Source organism: Paramacrobiotus metropolitanus, unplaced genomic scaffold (assembly GCF_019649055.1).
Source record: "Paramacrobiotus metropolitanus isolate TYO unplaced genomic scaffold, Prichtersi_v1.0 Parri_scaffold0000104, whole genome shotgun sequence".
In the NCBI taxonomy this organism is placed as follows: domain Eukaryota; kingdom Metazoa; phylum Tardigrada; class Eutardigrada; order Parachela; family Macrobiotidae; genus Paramacrobiotus; species Paramacrobiotus metropolitanus.
This window is the reverse complement of record NW_026570324.1, coordinates 209,967-234,392: the sequence shown is the minus strand read 5'-3', so window position 1 is coordinate 234,392 and position 24,426 is coordinate 209,967. Positions and strand designations below refer to the sequence as shown.

General features: G+C 41.2%; 3 protein-coding genes across 7 annotated transcripts; 1 reads left to right on the top strand and 2 right to left on the bottom strand.

Annotated features, from left to right (window-relative positions):
* Nucleotides 1-810: 810 nt before the first annotated feature.
* On the bottom strand, nucleotides 811-4,168 carry LOC129597362 (uncharacterized). Of its 2 annotated transcripts, XM_055494853.1 has the most exons (8): nucleotides 3,992-4,168; nucleotides 3,181-3,861; nucleotides 2,227-2,813; nucleotides 1,870-2,054; nucleotides 1,740-1,802; nucleotides 1,560-1,673; nucleotides 1,315-1,498; nucleotides 811-1,236 (listed from the first exon to the last, which is right to left on the bottom strand). In XM_055494853.1, the coding sequence occupies exons 2-8, from the start codon at nucleotides 3,611-3,613 to the stop codon at nucleotides 1,141-1,143; spliced, it is 1,662 nt and encodes a 553-aa protein (XP_055350828.1). In that variant the 5' UTR covers nucleotides 3,614-3,861; nucleotides 3,992-4,168; the 3' UTR covers nucleotides 811-1,140. The 2 variants fall into 2 exon arrangements, with proteins under 2 accessions (XP_055350828.1, XP_055350827.1); XM_055494852.1 differs by lacking the exon at nucleotides 3,992-4,168 and having other exon boundaries at nucleotides 3,181-3,983.
* Nucleotides 4,169-5,276: 1,108 nt separating this feature from the next.
* LOC129597365 (uncharacterized) lies at nucleotides 5,277-7,524 on the top strand. Its single transcript, XM_055494858.1, has 2 exons — nucleotides 5,277-7,199; nucleotides 7,310-7,524. The coding sequence occupies exon 1, from the start codon at nucleotides 5,718-5,720 to the stop codon at nucleotides 6,756-6,758; it is 1,041 nt and encodes a 346-aa protein (XP_055350833.1). The 5' UTR covers nucleotides 5,277-5,717; the 3' UTR covers nucleotides 6,759-7,199; nucleotides 7,310-7,524.
* A 2,656-nt stretch (nucleotides 7,525-10,180) lies between these two features.
* On the bottom strand, nucleotides 10,181-15,494 carry LOC129597361 (serine/threonine-protein kinase 25-like). Of its 4 annotated transcripts, none has more exons than XM_055494847.1 (7): nucleotides 14,688-15,494; nucleotides 11,993-12,579; nucleotides 11,356-11,549; nucleotides 11,216-11,278; nucleotides 11,026-11,145; nucleotides 10,783-10,963; nucleotides 10,181-10,729 (listed from the first exon to the last, which is right to left on the bottom strand). In XM_055494847.1, the coding sequence occupies exons 1-7, from the start codon at nucleotides 15,112-15,114 to the stop codon at nucleotides 10,634-10,636; spliced, it is 1,668 nt and encodes a 555-aa protein (XP_055350822.1). In that variant the 5' UTR covers nucleotides 15,115-15,494; the 3' UTR covers nucleotides 10,181-10,633. The 4 variants fall into 4 exon arrangements, with proteins under 4 accessions (XP_055350822.1, XP_055350824.1, XP_055350823.1 ...); XM_055494849.1 differs by having other exon boundaries at nucleotides 11,026-11,136; XM_055494848.1 differs by having other exon boundaries at nucleotides 11,356-11,546.
* Nucleotides 15,495-24,426: the final 8,932 nt, after the last annotated feature.

Genomic DNA, 24,426 nt, shown 5'->3' with positions numbered 1-24,426 from the left:
TATTTGTAGCGGACAGACATTTGAACTTTTGCAGCGATGCTGTACTGTGCATTGTAGCACCTCATACAGCCGCTAAAAGCCGGTAACATCTACAAGTAGCAGTTCATACAGTAAAGCATAGTACCAGTTCATAGGCAAGCATAGTACCAGTTCATTTAGTTGTGTAGAGTAAAGCATTCAGTGTACAGTACGATTGCGTACTTGGATTTGGCATTTCACTGCCACCACGGACCAACGGTTTCAGAGCATCAGTAATAATACTTGCGTGAGTGTTTACGGCAGTGCACCGAGTGGCGTAATGAAAATTAATATATTCAGAGAACGACGCGTCACGTGATCCGCACTAACTACCGCCGTGCATTCACCTTCATTAATCAATTCTTGTACAAGTACAAACGGAGAAAATTTCCGAGGCGCTGAAAGTATGTAATGCCTCGGCCGGAAGTTATCCGTCAAAACTTTACTTTCGCGCACATCTAGCTACATACATATTTAACAGACTCTTTAATGGATGTAGTGAAATGATTTATGTACAGACTTCAGACCGCACAATACCGCTGCGTAAACGGCATTCGCGGTAAAAAATTAGGGTCCTCACTACAGCATTGTTATGGGCGTTAAGATATGGTAGATACAGGAGACAGCATCTGTTAAATGAAGTTTATTACGTGCTATGCATTTATTTTCTGCATGTCCGGCTTTGACCCTGAAAAAAGGCGCTAAACATAATATTCACTACTCGAGTAGTCATTAGTCATGACTGTTGCGTGTATATCACTCAACAATTACTTACTCGGCACAAAGACCCACTTGAACATTAGTCATTGCGATACAAAATTTGACGGGCCGCTGCAACTTTATAATGCTGTAATTGCAGCAGGAAGACCACTAGGATGACATTGGATTGAAACTTTGGCGCTGACAACTGGCCAGCTATGTGTAATGGTGGTTTGATGCGAAAAGTAATGCGGATAACCAGTCGAACGAAAACGACAGGAAGAACGATGAAATAAAATAAAAAAGGTAAAAATTGGTATGATTTGTACGGGAATGCAACATTCCACATGACCAATTCGGAAAACTATCGAAATTCGATACAATGAGGTTAGTTATACTAAGGCGAGACAGTTACAGCGACAATTATCCGCTGCGACAGGTGGCGGATGGCGGCAATCCGGCTAAGCGTTTCGCCTCCTTGGCATCGTCTATCAGCTGTTTCCATCGGCTACGTGCTTGCTGTATATAGAAAAAAAGAGCTATAAAGATCGAGAGCACCGACTTTTGCAATAGCTGCAGACTTAGAGCGTACTGTACCTGAAATTCCCTGTTCAGCACTGGACCGACCACGATCAGTTGAACGGCCGAAAGAGAAAACGCCCCTTCCAACTGATCCTTCCTGGTCCACATGTCTTCGCGACGAGCCCCGTTGGGCCAAACGAACATTGTGTCGAACGCGTGACCTTTCATGATATCCAGCGTACCCATACGAATTTCGGTTCTGTAGCGACAAATAAAGTACCAGCCCATTTTTATATATGTTAGATGTGTTTAAACCTTACTCTGCTCTGTCTGCGTGTTGTAAAAGGTCACTGTCTAACGATTCCACCAAAATACCGACAGGGATGCGGCCGGATGTCGGGTTACGTTGCGTGCTGGTGAACTGCGAGATGAACCTATATGGGTAAAAAAGATTATGAGAAATAGAAGAGGCTAACGGAATTCAATTGTGGTATGCGTACGTTTTCGCGTCCTTTGTATGAACGATGATGTAGCGGTCGTGCTCAAACGGCAAACAGCGAAACCTACGTTTAATTATAAGTAATTACAACGAACTTTTGCAATTACTGTAAAGAATCAGCTGAAACTAACTTGGCCACATCTTGCTCGGGAAATGGATTTTCCTTCATTCGGCGGGCATCCGCCAACAGCGATCGCGCGCTGCTCAATAGTCCACCGCCACCGTCGAAGGATAATGATTGCGTCACGGTGCGTCGGTTGTCATTGCTGATATCCCACGAATGAAGCGCACGGGCCAAAGCATCCACATCAGCTTTCTATGTAGAAAGAAATATCAAATCTTTATCTAAGTTATTTAATTATGAATGCATTAAGGTGCATAAAGTATCTACTTGAAGTAGTAATAATTAATAAATATGACTGCACTGTGCAGTACCGATAATTATGGTGCTTCGTACAACACTCACTAAAATTAATAGCTGATCGTACCGGTTTGGCTGCGACAATGCCAGTTTCGAAATATTTGAGTAAGTCTGAGGCGTGGGGCCGCTCACGCGGCTCCGTGGCAGTGCACTGCCAAAATATCTGTTCCAGAAACTGAATCTGGTCTGAGGAGAAGCGATGCAGCAGGTTCTCCGCTGGAAAAAGAGGACCTTTTTTCTCAACACCAATGTGATACACAATCTGCGCATCATTTGTAAAGTTCATCGCATATTTGGGCAGATCTCCTGTCATCATTTCGCTCAACAGGCACCCAAAGCTCCAGATGTCACTTTTCCGGCCTATCTTGCATTCTGCAGTGGGCGCAAATACTTCCGGGGCCATGTACAGGTATGTCCCCTTGTCAGCTGGCAATTCCTTGGTCTTGGTCATGGTCCCTTCTAGTTTCTTGATCAGCCCGAAGTCCGCTAGCTTTATAGTGCCATCCAGGCCCACTAGGACGTTTTGGCACTTAAGGTCACGGTGAACAATCTTGTTCACGTGCAAGTGGTGGAGACCGCGGAGGATTTGTTGAGCGATATCCACTATTCTCTCAAAAGCCAGTTTTCTCTTGGCCAGCTCTCTTAAGGTGTATTCTGCAAAAGTGTCCGGTATATTTATGTGCTTCGTACGAGTACATTCGTCATATTATTGAACGATACACATTACACAAATGCTATCCATTCATATATAAAATTTTCATATTTGAATGCATATTATACATATAATGCGATGCGCACAAATAATGAGGTGGCTTTTCAGAAAAAACGTGTACGTAAAACTGTAATTACAAAATATGCAAACCGCAAAAGTAGATTCATTAAACAATAAGCAATGCACAATAATCGAATCGCACGATATCGATAATATGGACTGTCGACGCTCGGTACGTTTGTCAAGTCGCCATTCTCATACTGAAAATTTTGTATTGAGCAGAATTTTTAATGTAGAAGTGCATTTTACCTTCGCAAAGCTCCATGATTAACCACAGCTCATCCTGTGTCCCCATAGCACGTCCGGGAACAGCTATATTGAGCTTAATGCCATGATATTTCACTAAATTTATATGGTGTTTATTGCCTATATGGTGGAATTCAGCGACGGTGTCATTAATCACCTTCCAGTCGTCCGCAGGCAAAAGTTTAGCCGCATACTGTTCCCCGGTGACGGGATTCTCGGCAACGTACACTCCTGCTACCGTCTGTCCACCACGTCCCAAATATGCTTGTGTCAAGACGCAGGGAAATCCGGGATGCAGCGGATTAATTAATTTCTTCAGCTCGGCGCGGTGGTGATCTTTATCGAAAGCATCCACCGCTGTGGTGCAGGTGCTGCTTGGTCGTGAAGGAATGGCCACTTGCATGGTATTGCGTAATGGTTGGATACGAGTACTCATCGTAATTGGATGTGATTCAAATAACTAACATTGCTGGTATAAAATTAATAACATCAGGTGGCACAAATAAATAACATTGCTGGCATAATAATCGCATGCGATGTTTGACGTAATGTTAGCGTGGAAACGCGAGCGTCCATGGCGTATCGGACTGGACCTTCCCAGCAGCCGCTTATCGACGTGGACTACACTGCTCCATTATTTCGCAACATATCCACGTCCCGTGCTAATGCTTAGCACGCTCAGAACTGAAAATAAAAATTTAAAACTGGATTCACAGCACAGCATGTCAGATGCTTATGAACTGCTAAGCTGCTGTACTGTGCAGTGTGCACAAGTAAAAGAAAAATCGGTACAGGTACTCCGCAGTGCACTCACCAACATATTTCAACGTTGGCTGCTGAGTAGGCCGAAAAGCCACAATACCGAAACAGTAGACGCGCTATCAGCAGCTAACTGTTAACAAGTATATGGCACGCGCAATTGGTCTCACATGGTCGGCTGATGCATTACATGCGAATCCAGGCCATGACAAGTTACTAGACATTTCGAGAAACTTCCACTACACAAACTACCGGAAAACACTTCTCTTCGGGACTAAGGTATTAAACCCTGCATCTACCGGCCCGTATGGCTTATCTACAAGTGCCCATATCTGATTGGCCAGTGCGATAGCGGTAAATTATTGATAAAACAAACAACTGAAAATCAGTCTGCAGCATCAGCATTTTGTGTACGAGTGCTGCATGTGTGTCACTGACTCACTCTGTATTTTAACACCATGCTTGCTTTTGCAAATTAATGTCAATGGATATACAGTCATGAATATCGTAGATATTTACCGATTGCAAATGCAACGATGCTGTTTCGATGCATACAGCCGCCTGTCTGCCGGTGATAGCCTTAAAGCCTTTATCCGTACGAGTTCCTCGCCGAGTAATTAAACACAATAAAATTAATAGTACAAGAAATCGTAGTTCAATTCGGCAGTACTGTCGCGAATGAACGGCTCATGAACATAATAACAATGTACTCCTATGATTGTTTACGGCAGTATAAAGAGGTCGTTATGAATTATGCCTATAAACCATGCCGTGTGGCGTGAGCGGCACCAACTAAGGCCGTTTATTACGTTTATCAGTGTGAATCGTAGTTCAAAGTAGAAACGGCAAAAGTAGGAAAACATAAGCTAAGTTGTGAAAAATAATAACTCGGTCAGAGTCATGAGCTAAAACTTTCGCTTTTGCACACATTCAACGGCATTTTTGCACATTATTTTACTGAATTCAGGCAAAAAATGCATGTACAATGCTGCTACTGAAAATTGCCGCCTCGGTAAAAAGCTTAAATTGCGCTCTCTAATACTCGTACAGAATAAGCTATGGCGTTAAACATATTATGTTTGCGATCCGAGCTGGTGGGCAATGAACAATGCTATCCATTCATATATAAAATTTTCATATTTGAATGCATATTATACATATAATGCGATGCGCACAAATAATGAGGTGGCTTTTCAGAAAAAACGTGTACGTAAAACTGTAATTACAAAATATGCAAACCGCAAAAGTAAATTCATAAAACAATAAGCAATGCACAATAATCGAATCGCACGATATCGATAATATGGACTGTCGACGCTCGGTACGTTTGTCAAGTCGCCATTCTCATACTGAAAATTTTGTATTGAGCAGAATTTTTAATGTAGAAGTGCATTTTACCTTCGCAAAGCTCCATGATTAACCACAGCTCATCCTGTGTCCCCATAGCACGTCCGGGAACAGCTATATTGAGCTTAATGCCATGATATTTCACTAAATTTATATGGTGTTTATTGCCTATATGGTGGAATTCAGCGACGGTGTCATTAATCACCTTCCAGTCGTCCGCAGGCAAAAGTTTAGCCGCATACTGTTCCCCGGTGACGGGATTCTCTGCTTCCGGCTGGCTGGTGGAATTTAGCTCCACCAGGCCAGCCATGCTTTTTCCCTCTTTACATCTTCTGTAGAAACTTTTATGGCTTGGTATTTGTATAGAAATTTTCAGTTTTAAGTAAGGAATCTTCTGATATATAGTTTCTACAGAGTTAAGTCGAAATTCGAAAATGGCTAAGAAAAAACGTTCCAAGCTCTCCAGCGTCACGTATCAGCACCTTAATATTCAGGGTTTCTCGGATTCTAAGTTTGATCTCATCGAAAATCTCCTGGAATCTGACGATAATTGTTCTAAAATATTTTGTATCTCTGAAACTCATCTCAATTCTGCTAAACCTGATGATCTGTATCGGATTCGCAATTATGCTTTGTATCGAAAGGACCGCAGTAAAGCTTGGGGTAAAGCAAAGGGTGGAGGCCTCCTAGTTTATGTACCTTCGCATATCCCATCTGAAGAAGTTTCGCGCTCGGAGACAAACACCCATTGCGAAACCCTGTGGCTAAAACTGCGGTTCGGGATACGTAAGGTACTTTTGGGACTGTTATACAGGTCGCCTGATTCTAACGCCTTTGATACAGAGTTTTTGTTTAATCACGTGGACGAAGTTTTAACGAAGCACTCGGATTGTGATTTTGTGATTTCTGGGGATATCAATATTGATATTTCTAATGCTTTTTCGCCTTACTATCGTCATATTCATCGCTTAATGGATAACTTTGATCTCGTGGATAAAGTCGTGGGGCCCACCCGTGTGGCTCACCGTTCAACGAAAAGTGGCCTAGTTTCATGTAGCGCGACGAAGATTGATATTATGTTGTGTTCCCCTGCAAGTGACTATTCCGCTTGCCCAGCCGAGGACGTGTATTACTCAGATCATCGTTTGTGTTTTGCGAAAGCTAACTATAAAGCTGCCGTTCCTACCCACGAGACCGTTTGTTTTCGCTTGTGGAGCCATACGCCAGAAGAAAAATTTCTGCAGTTAGTTTCGCAGGTGGCGGAAAAGTACGCAGTTATCGATAGTGAAGACGTGAGCTCCGTTATCGGCAGTTTCGTTGCGGACCTAACCCAAGTTGTGGATGAATGTTTCCCAAAGAGATCTCGGAGGGTCCGGCGCACAGAACCCCCCTGGATGAACTCGGAAGTGAAAACCTTAATCAAAAACAAAGACGACGCCTACCGCCGTAAGTGTCAGTCACGTGGAACTCCCTAATTTTCGACGTTTGCTGAACAGTACTAATTGCTAAAGAATGCCGTACGTAAATCTATTGCCGAGTCCAAACGAAAATATTTTGATGAAAACAAACGCCAAGGGAAAAAAGTGTGGCAGGAGTTAAACAGACTTCTTCGGAAGTCTAAAAAACACACTGCGGAACCACTAGACCCTGAGTCTCAAAACAGACACTTCGTTACACAAGGCCTGCACGGAAACGACCATACTGCCCCTACGACGCCACCTGTGGGCGGTTGTGCTGATGAAGTCTTCTCCAGTTTCGAACCTGTGTCGTGTGATGTTATCTTATCCATTCTACGCCAGATTGCTGTTAAAAAGAAAAGTACCGGACCAAACGGGTTGCCCAACCGAATGATACCATTGATGGTACCACTGATTTCCGAACCACTGACAAAAATGGTTAACCTGTCGCTGGCGCGTGTGACGGAATATAGCAGTACAGTACTGTATTGTCGAGTCAACTTGCCACCTTTTCTTACAGTGAGTTATATGCTAATCGGATACGACTCACTGTAAAAAAAGGTGGCAAGTTGACTCGACAATACAGTACGTAAAGTGACGGCTTGACTCGTACTTTCTATTATTCGCTGTACTTTCTCGATCTTTCTCTTTTGTGTTCGGATTTACTTTTGGTTGTTTCTACACGGATGCGCCGTGTCTATATAAGTCCGTGAGTGGCAGTATTTTACATGATCAGTTCTCTCATTACGAGTTTTGGCAGTTTCGGAGTTTCTAATTAAATATCGTCGGAGATGCAGTTCTCGCTTCGCGTAGATTCTTAGGCTTAGCTATGCCACATTGAGATTATTAGCTCATACTCTGTCGTTGAGTAGGTCGGTAGGATAGATTATTTACGGTAATTATTCCTATCGTACTGATCTCTCCGTCACGTGGCATTTATCCGGAGATTTTTAAACAGGCGGATGTGACTGCACTTCCAAAATCAGACAGCCCGACTACACCAGATGACTTTCGGCCGATTTCCTTGCTGAGTAACTTGTCAAAGGTGTTTGAAAAGGTTGTGCAGTTGCAGCTGGTGCATGCGGTCAAAGCGCACAAGATGCTTTCCGAACACCAGTCCGGATTCCGCAATGGCCATTCATGTGAGACCCTTTTACTGAAAGTGACGGAAGACTGGCGCAAAAACATGGACGCCGGTCGTGTCACAGCAGTCTGTTTTCTTGATCTTAAAAAAGCATTTGATTCTGTTTCGCACAAAAAACTGTTAGCCAAGCTTCTTGACTACGGCATAAAGGGAACAGTGCTACAGTGGTTTTTTAGCTACCTGACCGGCCGCGTGCAGCGTGTACGTTCATCGACAAAAGTATCCAGTTGGCTACCATTACTATCGGGCGTGCCTCAGGGTACTGTCCTGGGGCCAATTTTGTTTACCCTGTACATAAACGGGCTTTTGAACATCGATATCGGCGACTGCAGTCTTGAATGCTTTGCGGATGATACAATTGCCTATGCTACTGAAAAGACGAAAGCCGCCGCCAGGGAGAAAATTGACCATGCGCTTGGTCGAATAACTTCCTGGTTCGAAGAAAATTCCTTGTGTTTGAATGAACGAAAGTGCAAGCTAATGTACATTTGTTCAGAACAGCACAGAGATAAATCTCAACCGTCCGTGAAACTTAATGAACAGAAACTGGAAGTTGAAAAGTGCGTACGCTACCTTGGAGTAGACATCGATCAGCACCTTAAATGGAGCAAGCACTTCGCGAGAGTCGAGAAGAATGCGAACTACGGGATATCCATGATTAATCGGGCAAAGGAAGGGCTAGGTCGGTCTTAACTTCGGAGCCTTTATCATGCCTGCGTCCAGTCACACTTGGACTATTGTTCAACTGTGTGGGCGCCGGCGTCTGCGGCACTGAAGGAAGGACTGGCTAAACTACAGCGCAAAGCACTGCGAGCCATGACTGGATACAAAGGCCCTTTCAAGCGGACCTTGTACCAGGAACTGGGAATCACTCCCATCCTCCATCGATGGAAGCAGAGCGAAGCGGTGTGGCTTTTTAAAATCTGGAACAAAAGCAAATTTCCTGTGCCGGATTATCTGTCTCGACTCGTGAACTTCCGCGATATGAAACAACACTACAACCTGCGGATTGGTAACCGTGTTGACACGAAAGTGAAGAAGAAGATCGGCGAGTCCACTTTCGCTGTACGACTGAAACAGCTGCTTGAACACGTGCAGAAGGTTAATGCGGAAATTTTAAACTCGGAAACTGTTGGGTTTTTTAAGTTTGCTTTAAAGGTGTTGGACTTCGAAGTGCTAGTTAGATAGCCTGTTTTGATCTTTCTTGTTTCTTTTTATTTTGGTTTTCGACCAGACAAAGCAATGTCATTTTAACACCTGTAATGTCATTGTCGAAGTCCCATGAATGGGTTGTCTGCTCCAGGAAGATAATAATAATAATAATAATAATAATAGTAATTGTATCTGTTAAGGAAAATGGCCCGGTACATAGTGTCAAAAATGGGATACATACACTAAAACTTTCGCTTGCGTGCACTCCGAATCATTATTTTGTAATACTTTATGTCATTCTAAAGCTAAATGATTTGTATACATTGTTCTGAAAACCGTCTGCGCGCGCAACATCCGGTTGCTGAGATATAGTGTATTAAAATGGGCGAAAAGTTTAAATGCATTGTTGTGTACCAAAAGTCTGGTTATTATCCGATCTTCTTGAAACTTTGCTGTAAAGGCACATGACCATGAAGTTGAAAGTGAACCAATATCAGATCCATAGCATTTTTTCCGATTTTAAAATGAATTTCAAAAATTTTAAAATTCATTTTAAAATTATGGGAAAGTGCTATGGACCTGAAATTGGTTCACTTTCGACTTTATAGCCATGTGCCTTTTACAGCAAAGTTTCAAGAAGATCGGATAATAACCAGACTTTTGGTACACAACAATGCATTTAAACTTTTCGCCCATTTTAATACACCATATCTCAGCAACCGGATGTTGCGCGCGCGAACGGTTTTCAGAACAATGTATACAAATCATTTAGCTTTAGAATGACATAAAGTATTACAAAATAATGATTCGGAGTGCGCGCAAGCGAAGTTTTAGCGCATGTATCCCATTTTTGACGCTATGTACCGGGCCATTTCCCTTAAGTAATACTATTGTATATTGAGGTACTGCACGTGTTATTCGGTAGCCGGGCTGTGTACTTGTATGTTATGCGTATTTGGCCTTAGCCCTGAAAAAAGGCGCTAAACATTCTTATCAGTCATGACTATTTTTTGAGTGTGTCGGCACAATCGCTGATGCGGCAAAAAGACCACTTGAATGCCATAAGCCTCTAACAGGGGATGAACGGCTAGTTCATCCCTGTGCGCGAACAGAAACGGAAACAGAACGCCAACACACTGCACACTTTATCTTTCTCACGTACAACACATCAAAGGCCATCGCAGCACCTTGCTGCGGGGCAAAAAGGAATAAGCATCCAACTCAGACGACGAAATCTAGCAACTAAAGAATCTACCAGATTTAGAATCTGGTAGATGGAGAAAAACACGGCAAAAACAGCAAAACAACCTAGCAGCCGCCTGTGCGCGGGTGAACGGAGAGGCCACTCCTCCTCACAAGTGATAACGATAAAAAATTGGTATAAAAACAAAGTACAGTGTTTATGATGCTGGGATTCAAAAAGGAGCGCTGGTATGCTGCAGTCAAGGTTTGATGCGAAAATTAATGCGATCTATGAGCAGTATGCCAGTAAATGAAAAACTTGTTTGGGAAATGGGAATGCAACATGATTTCTTAAGAAAACTATCATAATTCGGTACAATGAGATTACATACTAAGGCGAGACAATCGACGACAATTAGGCACTGCGACAGGCAACGGATGGCGGCGATCCAATAAGGCGTCCAACATTCTCCGCATCTCGAACCAAACCTTTCCAGTGGGTACGTGCTTTCTGTACGAAAACAGGCTATATTTCTAGCAAGCCCAGTAAAGCAGTCAGCCAACCTGAAATTCTTTGGTCAGCACTGGGCCAACAACGATTACTTGAACGGCCGAAACGGAAAACACACGTTCCAGCTGATCCTTCGTGGTCCACATGTCCCGGCGACACGCCGCGCCATTGGGCCATACGATCAGCGTGTGAAACGATAGATCCTGTGTGCTTTCCAGCGTACCCGTGCGAGCACTGCATCAACAGATATCTGTACCGGAAAACCGAAGCAATCGCTTAATGTATGCTGTACGAACTTCATTCTGCTTTCCGGTGGCACGAGGTCTCTATCATCTGACTCCAGAAGAATGCCGAAAGGAATGCGGTTATTTGCTTCATCCAGATCATAATGCTCATTGATGAACTGCCTAATGAACCTATGTAGGTTGAAAAATCGTGCGTAATTTGACCGACTTTCAGGGTACCGTGATTAGTGTCTGTACGTACGTTTTTGGGTCGTTTGTAAGAACCATAATGTAACGCGGGTATTTAAATGGTAGATACCGGAATCTGCGTTTAAAAAGCAATGAAGAAACCGATATGGTTGCAGAAATGACTGAGCACAGAGTTACTTCGACTCAACTTACTTGGCGACTTCTCGCTCGGTAACAGGGATGATTTTCATTCTGCCGGCATTTCTCAGCAGTTTCCGCACACTACCCAGAATTCCACCGCCGCCGCCGCCATCGAAAGAAGCTGACTGCGACGCCCAGTGCCGAGTGTTGCCGTTTATATTCCACGAACGCACTGCCTGGGCCAACTCATCCACGTCAGCTGTCTGCTGTGCAGTGATCAATATCACAGACACCATGATAATTATTATTATTAAGCTGCAACTTCTACTTTTCTCAACAACGGATCTCCTGCGCTATACGAGTACATCTTGAACAACTGAATCTTCTTGTTTCTTATTTGTTCAAGGTACAAAAATTAATAAAAATAACTGGGTTTCAGAATCCAGATAGGCTGTCTCTGTACCGGCACAAAACGTACGTTATTGGAACTGCGTAACTGATGAGTAAAAAATGAGGATAAACTTGTAAATTTGCATTTATGCATAAAACAAAATGCAGATTCAGGAGTTTGTCACCCAGTTAATTTGCTAATTTTTGCGTCTTCAGGAAACTGAAATACGGGGATGACCAGTTGTTCAAGATCTATATGCGCAAGTAATCCGTTGATGCAAAAGTTGAAACGGGCGGAAGTGCGGTAAACCTATCTTACCGGCTTCGCTCGTGAAGAAATGCTTTCGAAAAAATTGAGCAAGTCTATTGCGTGGGGCCGATTATCCGGCTCCTTGACGATGCATCGTCGAAAAACCTGTTGGAGTACCCGGATCTGTTCTGGAGAGAACCGATCGGATAGTCCTGACGGGAACAGCGGACCATTCCCTTGAATAATATGCAAGACTGCCTTGGCGATGTTGGTAAATTCAATCACATATTCGGGATCATTTCCGGTCAGCATTTCCGGCAACATACATCCAAAGCTCCATATATCGCTTAGGCGACCTATTTTGTACTCTCTGTTGGCGTCTTCGAGAACTACTTCGGGGGCCATGTAGCGCAGTGTGCCCGTATCGGGCTGCAACTCATTGGTCCGTGTCATGGTCCCTTCTAACTGCTTGATTAAACCGAAATCCGCTAGCTTTATAGTGCCGTCCATGCCCACTAGAACATTTTGGCACTTAAGGTCACGGTGAACAATCCCGTTCACGTGCAAGTGGTGGAGACCGCGGAGGACTTGCTGAGCGATATCCACTATTTCCTCAAAAGCCAGTTTTCTCTTGGCCAAATCCTTTAGATTGTCTCCTGAAAAATTACCAATGCACCCACCTGAAAAACTGTGATGCTGTTTGTATAAATACAATATCTTTATACGCATTGTAATGCTTGTGCGTGCACACGGACTTAGTTAAATGTACGGATAACTGTGCATGGACCTTTAATAAGTCTCACATGAGAGTACAAACTGGGCTAAGAAAAGGACAGGCTTGATGGTGCGTACTTCTTTTGATTAGCTAGTTCAAAAATTCAAACGTTACGCGAAGAGAATTTAGACATGTCTGCTACGTAAATTGAGTACGGTAGATATTGACCTTTACTCGCTTCCAGGCTAAAGCAGCAATAATTTGATATACCCAATGACCGTTAACTGGATTCGCATACAACTTCAAGCTAGGCTACACAAAATGACGGCTGGCATATGATATGCAAAATTTTCGCAACTTCACGAGCAAAATTCGCACAACTTCACTATACACTAACTTCATAGCCAAAACCTTCTAACACCTATTCAAATAAAGAAAGAAAAAGCATTGTACTATAGATATGTAGATCACATCACTGGTTAGCCAATGAGTCATTCCTTTCTTCCCTCACGCTCACGCATTAATTTCCTTGTTTTTGTTCAAGCTACATGTACAACCCTGGGCTAGCTTATCAGTTCATACAGCATTGCAGCTGTTGCGCATCCAACCGCATCCGTAGTTGTATCTATTTGAAGCACACTTGACACAAGCAGTTTGATTTATACATTAGCATGTCAACAATTCCTCGTTTTATTAATAGCCAACACATAGTTCTGGTAAAGAAAAACAATTCATACTGCAGACAGCATGTGACCCACAAGAGACGTTTGCGGCACTTGGCGCTAAATACACGCATTTAAGCAGAGCCTTTAAGGGAAGTGGCCGGTACATGGTGCCAAATTCGTGTGCATGCACGAAAACTTTCGCTTTCGCGCACTCCCAAACACTTTTTTGCTTTGTTTTATGGCATTCTGTAGCCAGAAGATTTGTATACACAGACGTGAAAACCGTTTGTGCACGCAACATCCGGTTCGGGAGTTACGGCTATAAGAAAATTCCAGAAAGTTTAAATGCGTTTAGGTGTACCAAAATCCCACTATGAACCGATCTGCTTTAAATTGCGCACATAAAAACACGCAAGTACGAAGATCGTTTATCAAACCCAAGTTACAAACGATCACCAAATCAAAGTTACACAATTTTTTTCAAATTTTAAAATTATTTTAAAATTTGAAAAAAGACTAGAACCGTGGGTCGGTGTAAAACGATCTTCATGCATATGTGGGCTTCCACGCAAAATTTGAAGAAGATCGATTGATCGATGACGAGACTTTGGTACGAGGCAAGCGACAACTCTTTCCCATCGCTTTAGTAAATTTTATCACTTTCCCTGCTGCATCTTACCCGTGTGCACTGTGCAGGCAGGCGCTCACGTGATACTGATATCGTATCCCTTGTAATCAGCGCTTACTGAGCCGGCGATAAAATCTCGCCTGCCGTGCTCTTCTCTATATTCTTTATCAGTTTGCACAATCAACTATAGCTGCAAACCGACGAGAAACGGCTGAAATCAAGTATCACGTGAGCGCCTGCACACGGGTAAGATGCAGCAGGGAAAGTGATAAAATTTACTAAAGCGATGGGAAAGAGTTGTCGCTTGCCTCGTACACCGAAATGCATTTAAACTTTTTGGAATTGTTTTACAGCTGCAAGCCACGAACCGGAAGTTGCGTGCACAAACGGTTTTCACCTCAGTGTATACAAATCGTCAGGCTACAAAATGTCTTAAAACAAAGCAAAGAAGTGTTTGGGAAGTGAAACTTTTCGTCCATGTACACGAATTTGCTACCATGAACCGGGCCATTTCCCTTAAAAGCAAGGGCACACAGGAAAGCGCAAAAACCCGGGACATAATTGTTAATCGTTTTAAATCAAGCATCCATCCAAGATGGTGCATGCTTGTACTGTTGAGCTTTGTTGTTTTGCCCAGGTTTAAATTCAAACCGTTTTTATAAGTATGTACCTATATTATCATATACCACCGAAAGCTTACAATTTTGTTCTCAAAATTTGTTGCACACCACTGCCACTGGACGCAATGGAACTTACTTTGACACAGCTCCATGATTAACCACAACTCATCCCGCTGTCCGATGTGAAGTCCGGGAAGAGCGGCAAATACGTTGAGCTGTAGTCCAAAATATCTCACTAGATTGGTATGCGGTATGCTCTTTATAAGATGGTATTCAGCCAGAGTGCTGTCTACCACCTGCTGGCTGTCCGCAGGCAGCCGTTTAACCGCTACAAATTCCTTCGTGACGCCATTTATTCCGACATACACGCCGGCTGCCGTTTGCCCACCCCGTCCCAGGCAGGTGTCGGTCAGGAAGCAGGGAAATCCCGGTTGCAGCGGACCAATCGAGTCCTGTAGCTCGGCACGGCGCCGGTCTGCAGCCCAGTCTGCGTTGGAGGTGCTGGGTCGTGAGGGAATGGCAATTTGCACGGTAATGCCAATGCGTAATGATAGGATACTCATAATTATTAGAAGTAATTCTGGTCAACAAATACGCAGATGTATTGGCATAATTGTACACGACGATGGACGGGGTGTTAGAGAGAAAACACGAGAATCCATGGCTTATTCACCACAGAGTGTAAAATTACAACAAAAACGCTTGCTTTATTCTCTACGTTAGCCACGTTGTGTGCTAGCCCGTTATAGCACATTCAGGCTGGAAGGAAATTGTGAAAAGTGGAAACAGCAAGCCTAAATCATGATACTGACAATGAATTTACAGTCAACAGGAAGCGAACAAAATGAGCGTGTTTACCAGCATGATCAGTTGCTGGCTCCTGAATTACAAAATGGAAACAGCAGACGCGCTGCGCTGTTGACTGCAGTTTACACAACAAGTGGATGGCATACATGCGCGAAGGACCGGTCTGAACTCTCAACACGGTCGGCTGATGCATTCCATACTCATACGAGCAGAGATTAATCAGTTTACATGTTTCGAGAAGCTTCTTCCCCATTGTTGCCTGAAAAGCATTTCTGGATATACCGGCTGCTAAAACGAAAATCTGCATATATCGACTGTCGCACAGTTTATTTACAAGTGCCCATACCATTCTGATTTGCCGGTTTAAAGTCTCATATCGGTGTACGTACAATGTACGAGTACATAATAATTATTACAACTACTGTTTATGTTTTATTTGTACAGTTGTGACACACCCATCTCATACTGATCATATGATATAATATTATCAATACATTCATATATCCTTACGTCCTTATTTTTTGGAAATTATCTCATAAATCAGCGTTGATTTTTTCAATAAGTTATTAATTTTATAAAATAGAGCATCGCACAAGCGTTCTTACCTTTATCTTTAAAAAAATCTTAAGTTTTGGAGAAGGTCTAAAAAAATTTTTAGAAGTTGTAGTACTTAAGGGTTGTTAGTACTTAAAGGTTTTAAGTTTTGGAAATTATCTCCTAAATCAACATTGACTTTTTTAATAAGTTGTTAATTTTATAAAATAGAGCTTCGGATAAATGTTCCTACCTTTATCTTTAAAAGAATCTTAAGTTTTGGAGAAGGTCTAAAAAAATCTTAGATGTTGTAGTACTTAAAGGTTGTCAGTACTTAAAGGCAGTAGTACGTAAGCTGTAGTACTTAAATGTTGTTAGCTTCTAGAAAGTTATTATATTATGGTTGTTGAAGTATCAATAGATCCATATATCCTTACGTCCTTATTTTTTGAAAATTATCTCCTAAATCAAGATTGATTTTTTCAATAAGTTGATGATTTTATAAAATAGAGCATCGCACAAATGTTCCTACCTTTATATTTAAAAAAATCTTAAGTTTTGGAGAAGGTCTAAAAAAATTTTTAGAAGCTGAAGTACTTAAAGGTTGTTAGTACTTAAAGGTTGTAGGTTTTGAAAAACATCTCCTAATTCGAGATTCCGTTTGTGAAGCTTTTGATAGTTTTATAAAATCCAGCATCTCCCAAAGCTTCCTAAATGCTGCTTGGAAAAAAATTTTGGTTTCTGGAACGTTTTCAAAAACCCTTTTAAACTTTCAGTACTTAGCGTTTAAAGTTCATAGAAATTTCCAGTAAATTCTGGGAACGTCTCGAATGAGCAAATACAGGTTTTGCAACTTAGCAACCTAAACAATAGTTATTTAAAATTGTCAATTACATCAAACTTTTAAATTTACTTTTTTAAATTCTTGAAACCTTTAAGATATTTTTAAATGCGTTTAAATATTTCAAAATAACTGTAAATTTATCCAAAGTCGGCTGCAAAGCTTTTACATTTCCAGAATTTCTAAATATTTCGACTCGGCCCCGCGCAGCGGGGCCGTTACCTCTAATTTTCTGAGTCTCCAGAGTTTCAAAATATAAAAAATATTTAGAAATCTGAGTATCTCAATATCGCTCGGTTTAACTGTCTAATTTATATGTAATTTCTAAATATCTAAAAGCCGACCCGCGGCCCGTTTACCGTATTCACTCAGGTAGCGGCTCTGCAATTCTGGTGGTAGCTTGGGCATTCACTAACCTACGTTGCTCTGTAATACTGGCGGTAGCTTGGGTATTCACTAACAATAAGCTCGAAATCTTACAATCTTACAATCTTACATGCAGCCTGCGAGGTCACCTTGGGCAACCGTTAATTGTTTCCCACAAGTTTCTATTAATTTTGCGCTGAAATTTAGGCTGAACGTTTTTTTATGGGCATCGTGTACTGTATTTTTACAAGTTTAAGGAACGCGAAAATACCCTAGGTCTGCGCGCAGCCATCCGCGGCCTGCAGCTTCGTTCAAACGGGTTCACTGACAATGCATTCTACACCTCATATATATCAACCTTTATTGAGTTCCGTATGCTGTTATGCGGCAAAAAACCCCTATTACAAATTAGGGGAAAAGGCACGCATAACTTATTCTTTTTCGAAAGTTTTGTAAACAAAACTCGTGCAACGGAAGCAACAATAAGGTAAAAGACCGCTTGCTCTCCACTACTTACTTTACACATCAATCTTTTTTTTTGGTATTTTCTAGAAAAACTTTAAAGTATATAGAAATTACAGTGGTTATGAGTACGGAAAGGACGATCACAATACAAATTATGCGGGATGTATGGCACGCAACAATGCAACACACACCAACCACATAAAAAAATGAACATAATCAATAAACATACAGACTCATGCACTCGCTCGAAAGAGGGTAGGCATGGCGTTTTGGCTGGATTGCGACGGCGGATTGCATTGACTGCACACGCTTGATGGGAGAGAGAGAAGAAAAATATAAGACGGAGCGAGTCAGCGTGAGAACGAGAGAGACACAGCGCTCAGAGAGCTGGCCGTCGAGAATGAGATCACAGTGAGTACGAGACCCGTAGCTGACTTCAACAAACAGTGGATGTGACTTGGTTTTCGCAAACCCTTTAATACAGCAATAGGAGGATATTTCACATGCAGAAACCAAAACACTAACAGTTTATTAAAAAGTTATGAAGACATCAGAATTTTTCAGGTTTGATTATCAGGCTTTCATTTCACATTAAAACTATGCCTTCCGTAAAATTTAGAAAAAAACAAAATTTTCACAAGTTATGAATTATTAATTATGAAAATTAATATGCACTAGTTAAACCGTGAAAAGCTTAGTTGGGCTAGGTGGAAGCCATTGTTTATCCGAACGCTTATTAAAAATTTCGTAACTACAACAAACAGCAATTTTAGCCATTTTTTTACAAATAACCGAAGATGTGCTTGACTTGCAACCAGATATTTGTTTTAGCAAACACGTTACATTACTGCTGGTACTTTCAGGAATCATTCCCAAAGACCCCACAGCTATATGATGTTGTTTTCTGTCCAGCCTAATCCTGCAAGATCGGTTTGTAGGCTACTTTTCCTTGACTCAGCATTGCGAAAGCTTTTCACAGATTCGAAAGGCACCGTTACTTCTACCACATCAATACGTTTTAACGACCTGTTAATTATAGTTATGTCAGAAAACACGTTGGTAGAAAGAATGTCAGCAGGGATAGTGTCAACATGCGAGGAATAGGAGTCAGCCGCTAAATCGCACAAAACTTCGGTGTTTTTGTCGGTGTCCTTGGTCGCCGCAATTAGTTCATCTGCCAGTGCCTGGACGATACTGTTATGCCTCCATGTAAAGCGAGCAGACTGTAAAGAGACTGGACAACCATTAAGTATATGGCCGAGTGTGCCTGCCGCATGACCACATAATAAACAAATGGGAGACACCAGTTTGCCCCATTTATGGAGGTCGGTGAAGGAAGGGGCGACATTAAGTCGGGCTTGGGAGAGAAATGCGCAGGTACTTCGTGGTAAATCAAATTTAAGGGAGGCCCAATAAGTGTCGGCGTCTTCCTCATGACCAACACGCAGCCAGGCACCTTGTTGAATAAGACTGGCCACGTGTTGTTCTCGCTCCAAGGTGATGATGGAGTAAACATGGGAAGACACATTGTCTTTGGCAGCGGTACGTGCTTTGTTGATAACAGCGGTGCTGTTAGTGTTGACTACAATAGCTGCACAGGCAATCTTAGCTTCAGACTAAATAACAGGTGCAAACAGGTGCATAGCATTAGAGGGCGATGTTATTACTTCATCAGCGGCACACTGAACTACTGGGTCAGCTTCTAAAATCAAACAATCGACAATAAGTCCACCACGGGCTTGGTAGTAGGTGTTTTTAATAGATTTTAAATTAGCGCCCTGTGGCAAGAAGAGAGAATCGGTATTAGCACAGCGAGGAAGGCGAAGCCATTTACGTAAAAACTTATTCGTTAATGTTTGCAAATTTTCAACTGCAGCAGGGGAAAGGTCATGCACAGTCAAAAGGAAACGAACACACTGAACGATATAGTTATTACAAGTATCGGTCGCGCTAGCGCGCGACCAGTTGTGTTTGAGGTATGGAAGAATTAAAGAAATACAAAATATACTTCGTAAAGCATTATAAAAGATTTTGAGAAATATTTCAAATATAAAACCCAGCGAGGCCAGCTACGAAAATATTTTAAACATTTGGAAATGCGGAATTTTTTCAAGCTTTCCGGTTAAATTCGACCATTTTCTGAAAACTGTGAAAGCCCCCGTAAGTTTTTCTTTTTTCATGGTTCTTTATCGCGTTTTTAATGTAACTTTATATTACCGATCTAACGAACTGAAGACTTGAATTTTTTGGTACCACAGAAAATATTTTAACGGTGATAAAATGGATTGAGTGGGGTCATATATCTGCACACGATGCCCATAAAATACCATTTTTTTAGCGCAGAATTAATGGAAACTTGCGGGGAACAGTTAACGGTCGCCCAAGGTGTCCTTGCAGGCTGCATCTTTAGATACTAATTGTAAGATTTTTTCAGCCATCAGTCAAGCTCTTCAGTATTTATTAAAATAAAATTAATACATGTTTATTAGATTTCGAGGTTAGTGAATGCCCAAGCTACCACCAGTATCACAGAGCCGCCATGTGAGTGAATACGGTAAACGGGCCGCGGGCCGGCTTTTAGATATTTAAAGGCTTCGTCCCCTTTCTAAAGCGTATCTCGTTGCGATACAGCACCGTATCTAGTTTCGCTACAGTACAAAAATGGGACACTATTTGGTGCGCACCCCAAGATGCAGCACAGGCTACGCATATCGAAACTGGGCTCGCTCTCCGTTTCCTGTATCGAACCTTCAGCTTTGGCTCCGTATCGCTGTATTTGCGTATTCTTGTGCTGTTTTTATGCCCTCATTCTAGTTAGTTCCTAGTCTGAATTGCTAAATGTTGTTCCCTGGATTGAAAGTTTTTGGCATCATTGTCCTTACTTTTTAGCTGGTGATGAGTCAGATCAGTCGCACCACCCGCGCAATTATTTATTTTGGCCAGCATGCTGCAGTATAGTAATAGCGTTAGAGCAGCTACATAAGTAGTACATACGGGTCAAAATTTGCAAATTTAAATCTTCATTTTCCGAGCGCTCTTATTCAGTATTTTATGTGGTAAAGAATACAAACTAATTTCGTTTTCGAAAACACACTCGGTCTGAATATTGTTTTTCGAAACCATTTCACTTCTCTGTAGCCGCATGATGTTGTAGTACTTAATTGTTGCTATCTGGTAGAATTTTTATTGTTTTGAGCTGGTCACATTTCCTGTTTCAGTTTTTTGTGCATTCTGTTGGGTTTTAAAATGATTAAAAATTTCATAAAACGTAAATAACTCACAAAAAGAAATCGTCACACAATGGCAATACTAAAAAATGCTCGCTCATCAACAAAAAGATACCAGGGAAAGCCACCTCTGGAGGTGGCTTCGCGTACCGTATCGTTTTTCTTTGTATTTCAGGGTATGCGTAAAAAGCGCTCGTAAAATTTTTGGTTGATGTGAGACGCGGGGCTGGTACGGGTTCTGAGATGCGGTTCGCACTTCGCAGGATACCGTATCTGAGAATTGTGGAAACGGGACGCATTCGGATACGCAGCATACCCCCGTCCCGAATCTTTGCACTGATAACCAGATATGCGAAGCAAAAACCGACATACCGTATCGCGTAACTCCTATTATGGGACGGTGGTGTCCTGTACCGTAGCTAGATTCGCTACAGATTGGGGACGAGGCCTAATATTTAGAAATTACATATAAATTAGACAATTAAGGGATTTGCCCCGGCATATAGTGCCAAATTCGGGTACATACACGGGAACTTTCGCTGTCGCGCAATCCTAAACACTTTTTTGCATGGCTAGATATGTACCTAATATTCATAACGGCTCTCATACTCATACTCATAACCCTACTCCTAATTCCGAATCCATACTCATAACGGCCCTCATACTCATACTCATAACCCTACTCCTAATTCCGAATCCATACTCATAACGGCCCTCATAATCATAATCATACTTTGGTCCTACCGGTCATCATATTAATTTATTCATAATTATAGCTCATATCTTAACCATTACTCATGCTGGTGTGTCAAAAATGTAATATTCAATTACAACTATGTGTTAATGTAAGTCTACTCAACCGCCCGCTTTCGTCCACTCGTAAAAATTATTTCATTATAATTAGTAGCGAAAAAATATTTATTCGAAAATGGCTTCATTACAAAATGACTTCAGCAAACTTGAACTGGGTAACGAAAGCTAAGTAGTTTAATCTGCATATAACACCTGAGCAAGAAAATCTACCATTGTCCACTTTCGTCCATTCTTTAAACTAGTGCTAATGATGAAAAAACAGGAAATGTTAATAGGCTTACTACGTAGCTTCCACCAAACAAAAAGTGAACGGGCTGTTAACTTTTCATTTCCACAAAACTAAATTTCGACAAAAGCATCGTGTACACTGTACAGCAATAAAACACAGGAAGAGTAATAACGCAGTTTAATCGTTGCTAGCCAGGACAAAAGCAGATATAAAAAAAAATTTTAAAAAAATTCAAGAACGGTGCACAATTTGCGCAACAACTATTACTACTTAGTGTCAATAATACGGTTTTTACGATTAATAAACAATATAATGCTTTTGCTAATAATATTAAGCGCAGTACCGCACTGGTATGAGTAGCGGTAAAGGTTCGAGTTATGATTATGAACAAAAATATGATAACCGGTAGGATCAAAGTATGATTATGATTGTGAAAGCCGTTTTGAGTATGAATTCTGAATTAGGAATAGGGTTATGAGTATGAGGACCGTTATGAGAATTAGGGTTTGGGAGCGCGCGACAGCGGAAGTTGCCGTGGATACATATAAATTGGTGCTATGAACCGGGCCAAACCCCTTAAGACCGCGAGATATTGAGGTACTCAGACATTTCTAGACATTTTTAAAATTCGAAACTCTGGAGGCTCAGAAAATTAGTGGTAACGGCCCCGCTGCGCGGGGCCGAGTCGAAATATTTAGAAATATTTCGAAATTCTGGAAATGTAAAAGCTTTAGAGCCGACTTTGGAAAAATTAATAGTTATTTTGAGGTATTCGAACATGTTTTAAAAACATCTTAGAGGTTTCAAAAATTTAAAAAAGTTATAATTTTGATGGAATTGACAATTTAAATATCATACACAGATCTGTTGTTTAGGTTGCTAAGCTGCGAAACAGACTACAACAGTACTACAACGGTACAGTACAGTACTACAACTGTAATACTGTACAGTATACAGTACTGTAATACAGCTTTTAATATTATTGTATTAATACGCTGGCGATTAAGTGATAGTAGTACTACATTTAATTGCTACAACTTACGTACTGAGTACTGTAAAGTACTCATGCATTGCCAAAATAAGTAATTTAATTAGTAGTACAGTACCTTTAAGTACTAACAACATTTTAAGTACTGTACTGCAACATTTAAAAATTTTTTAAGAACTGCTTTAAAACTGATAATTTTTTTAAAGATAAAGGTAGGAACGTTTGTGTGATGCTCAATTTTATAAAAATAATAACTTTTTGAAAAGGTCAATGGTGATTTTGGAGATAATTTCCAAAACTAACAACTTTTAAGTACTAAAAACCCTTAAGTACTACAACTTTCAAAAATTTTATTTAGACTTTCTCCAAAACTTGTGATTTTTTTGAAGATAATGGTAGGAACGTTTGTGTGATCCTGTATTTTATGAAATTAATAACTTCTTGAAAAAATCAATGTTCATTTAGGAGATAATTTCCAAAAAATAAGGACGTAAGGATATATGAATCTATTGATATATCCACAGTTTATATTCTTCACGAAGAGACAGTTGGTCGGTTTTCAAAAGCAAATCCATTAAACAATTGTTAATGCTTTTATGAGCATTACGACGCTGGTTATTTGAAAAGACATATGAACCCAGAAACTTCATTGGCTCCGATTTGATATTAGGCACAGGAACTCCGTTAATGGAAAATTCATGATCAGAAGCAACACCTTTTGTCAAAGAAAAAGACCTGCATTTCGAAACTTTTAAAAAAAGGCCCATATTTGCCATTCGGATGCTTACTTCACGCAAAAGTTTATCCATAGAGCGCTTGTGATTAGTAATTAACGTCAAATCATCTGCAAACGCAAGCGCTACCATTTTTTCATTATCGATCTCAGTGCCGGCATTGTTATTCTGCTTCAAATATTCAACCACTGGATTAAAACACAACAGAAACAGGATGCAGCTCATCGAATCGCCTTGAAATAGGCCAACTTTAAAGGGGATGGGATTAGTAAAAAAATTATTATTCTGCACCTTGACGGATAAGCCATCATAATATGCCAGAATATAATTCACGTAAAACGCGCTGATTCCATAACGAGAGAGAACATCTTTTAATAATTCATGTCTCACTGAGCCGTAAGCATTTGCAATATCAAGCCACGCAACATGCAAAGCGCGCTTCAGTTTGCGCTGCTTCTCTATGATATGCTGCAATTTTAACGAATGTTGCCCACAGCCGTTCATGCACTCAATGAAACCTTTCTGTACAGAGACGTCAATAATATTATTTTTTTGGACAAAAGAGAGGATACGGTTTGAAATGACGGTATGCAAAATTTTAGCACAGCAGCTGGTTAAGGTAATCGGCCGGTAGTTAGAACAATCGTTGGCGTCACCGGCTTTGTACAGGAGGATAGTGCAACCGACTTTCCACGAAGCTGGCGGGTTGGCCGAAGAGATAATTTTATTATACATATACGCCAAAAAGTTATGCAACACAGGAAAATTTTTAAAAACACCGTATTCCAGTCCATCTAAGCCCGACCCAGTACGCCCTGACTTTTTCTTCAAAGCACCGTTGACTTCCCTGCCCAGAACTGGAGATTCATTG

What these genes read in the sequence shown, in the direction of transcription:
- LOC129597362 (XM_055494853.1), bottom strand. Translation starts at nt 3,613, where the DNA reads ATGAGTACTCGTATCCAACCATTACGCAATACCATGCAAGTGGCCATT. An exon ending in AATCATGGAGCTTTGCGAAG is followed by an intron (nt 2,814 to 3,180) that starts GTAAAATGCACT and finishes ACACTTTTGCAG; the next exon opens with AATACACCTTAAGAGAGCTG. An exon ending in CCCGAGCAAGATGTGGCCAA is followed by an intron (nt 1,803 to 1,869) that starts GTTAGTTTCAGC and finishes AATTAAACGTAG; the next exon opens with GTTTCGCTGTTTGCCGTTTG.
- LOC129597365 (XM_055494858.1), top strand. Translation starts at nt 5,718, where the DNA reads ATGGCTAAGAAAAAACGTTCCAAGCTCTCCAGCGTCACGTATCAGCAC.
- LOC129597361 (XM_055494847.1), bottom strand. Translation starts at nt 15,114, where the DNA reads ATGAGTATCCTATCATTACGCATTGGCATTACCGTGCAAATTGCCATT. An exon ending in TTTCTTCACGAGCGAAGCCG is followed by an intron (nt 11,550 to 11,992) that starts GTAAGATAGGTT and finishes ATCACTGCACAG; the next exon opens with CAGACAGCTGACGTGGATGA. An exon ending in CTTACAAACGACCCAAAAAC is followed by an intron (nt 11,146 to 11,215) that starts GTACGTACAGAC and finishes CAACCTACATAG; the next exon opens with GTTCATTAGGCAGTTCATCA.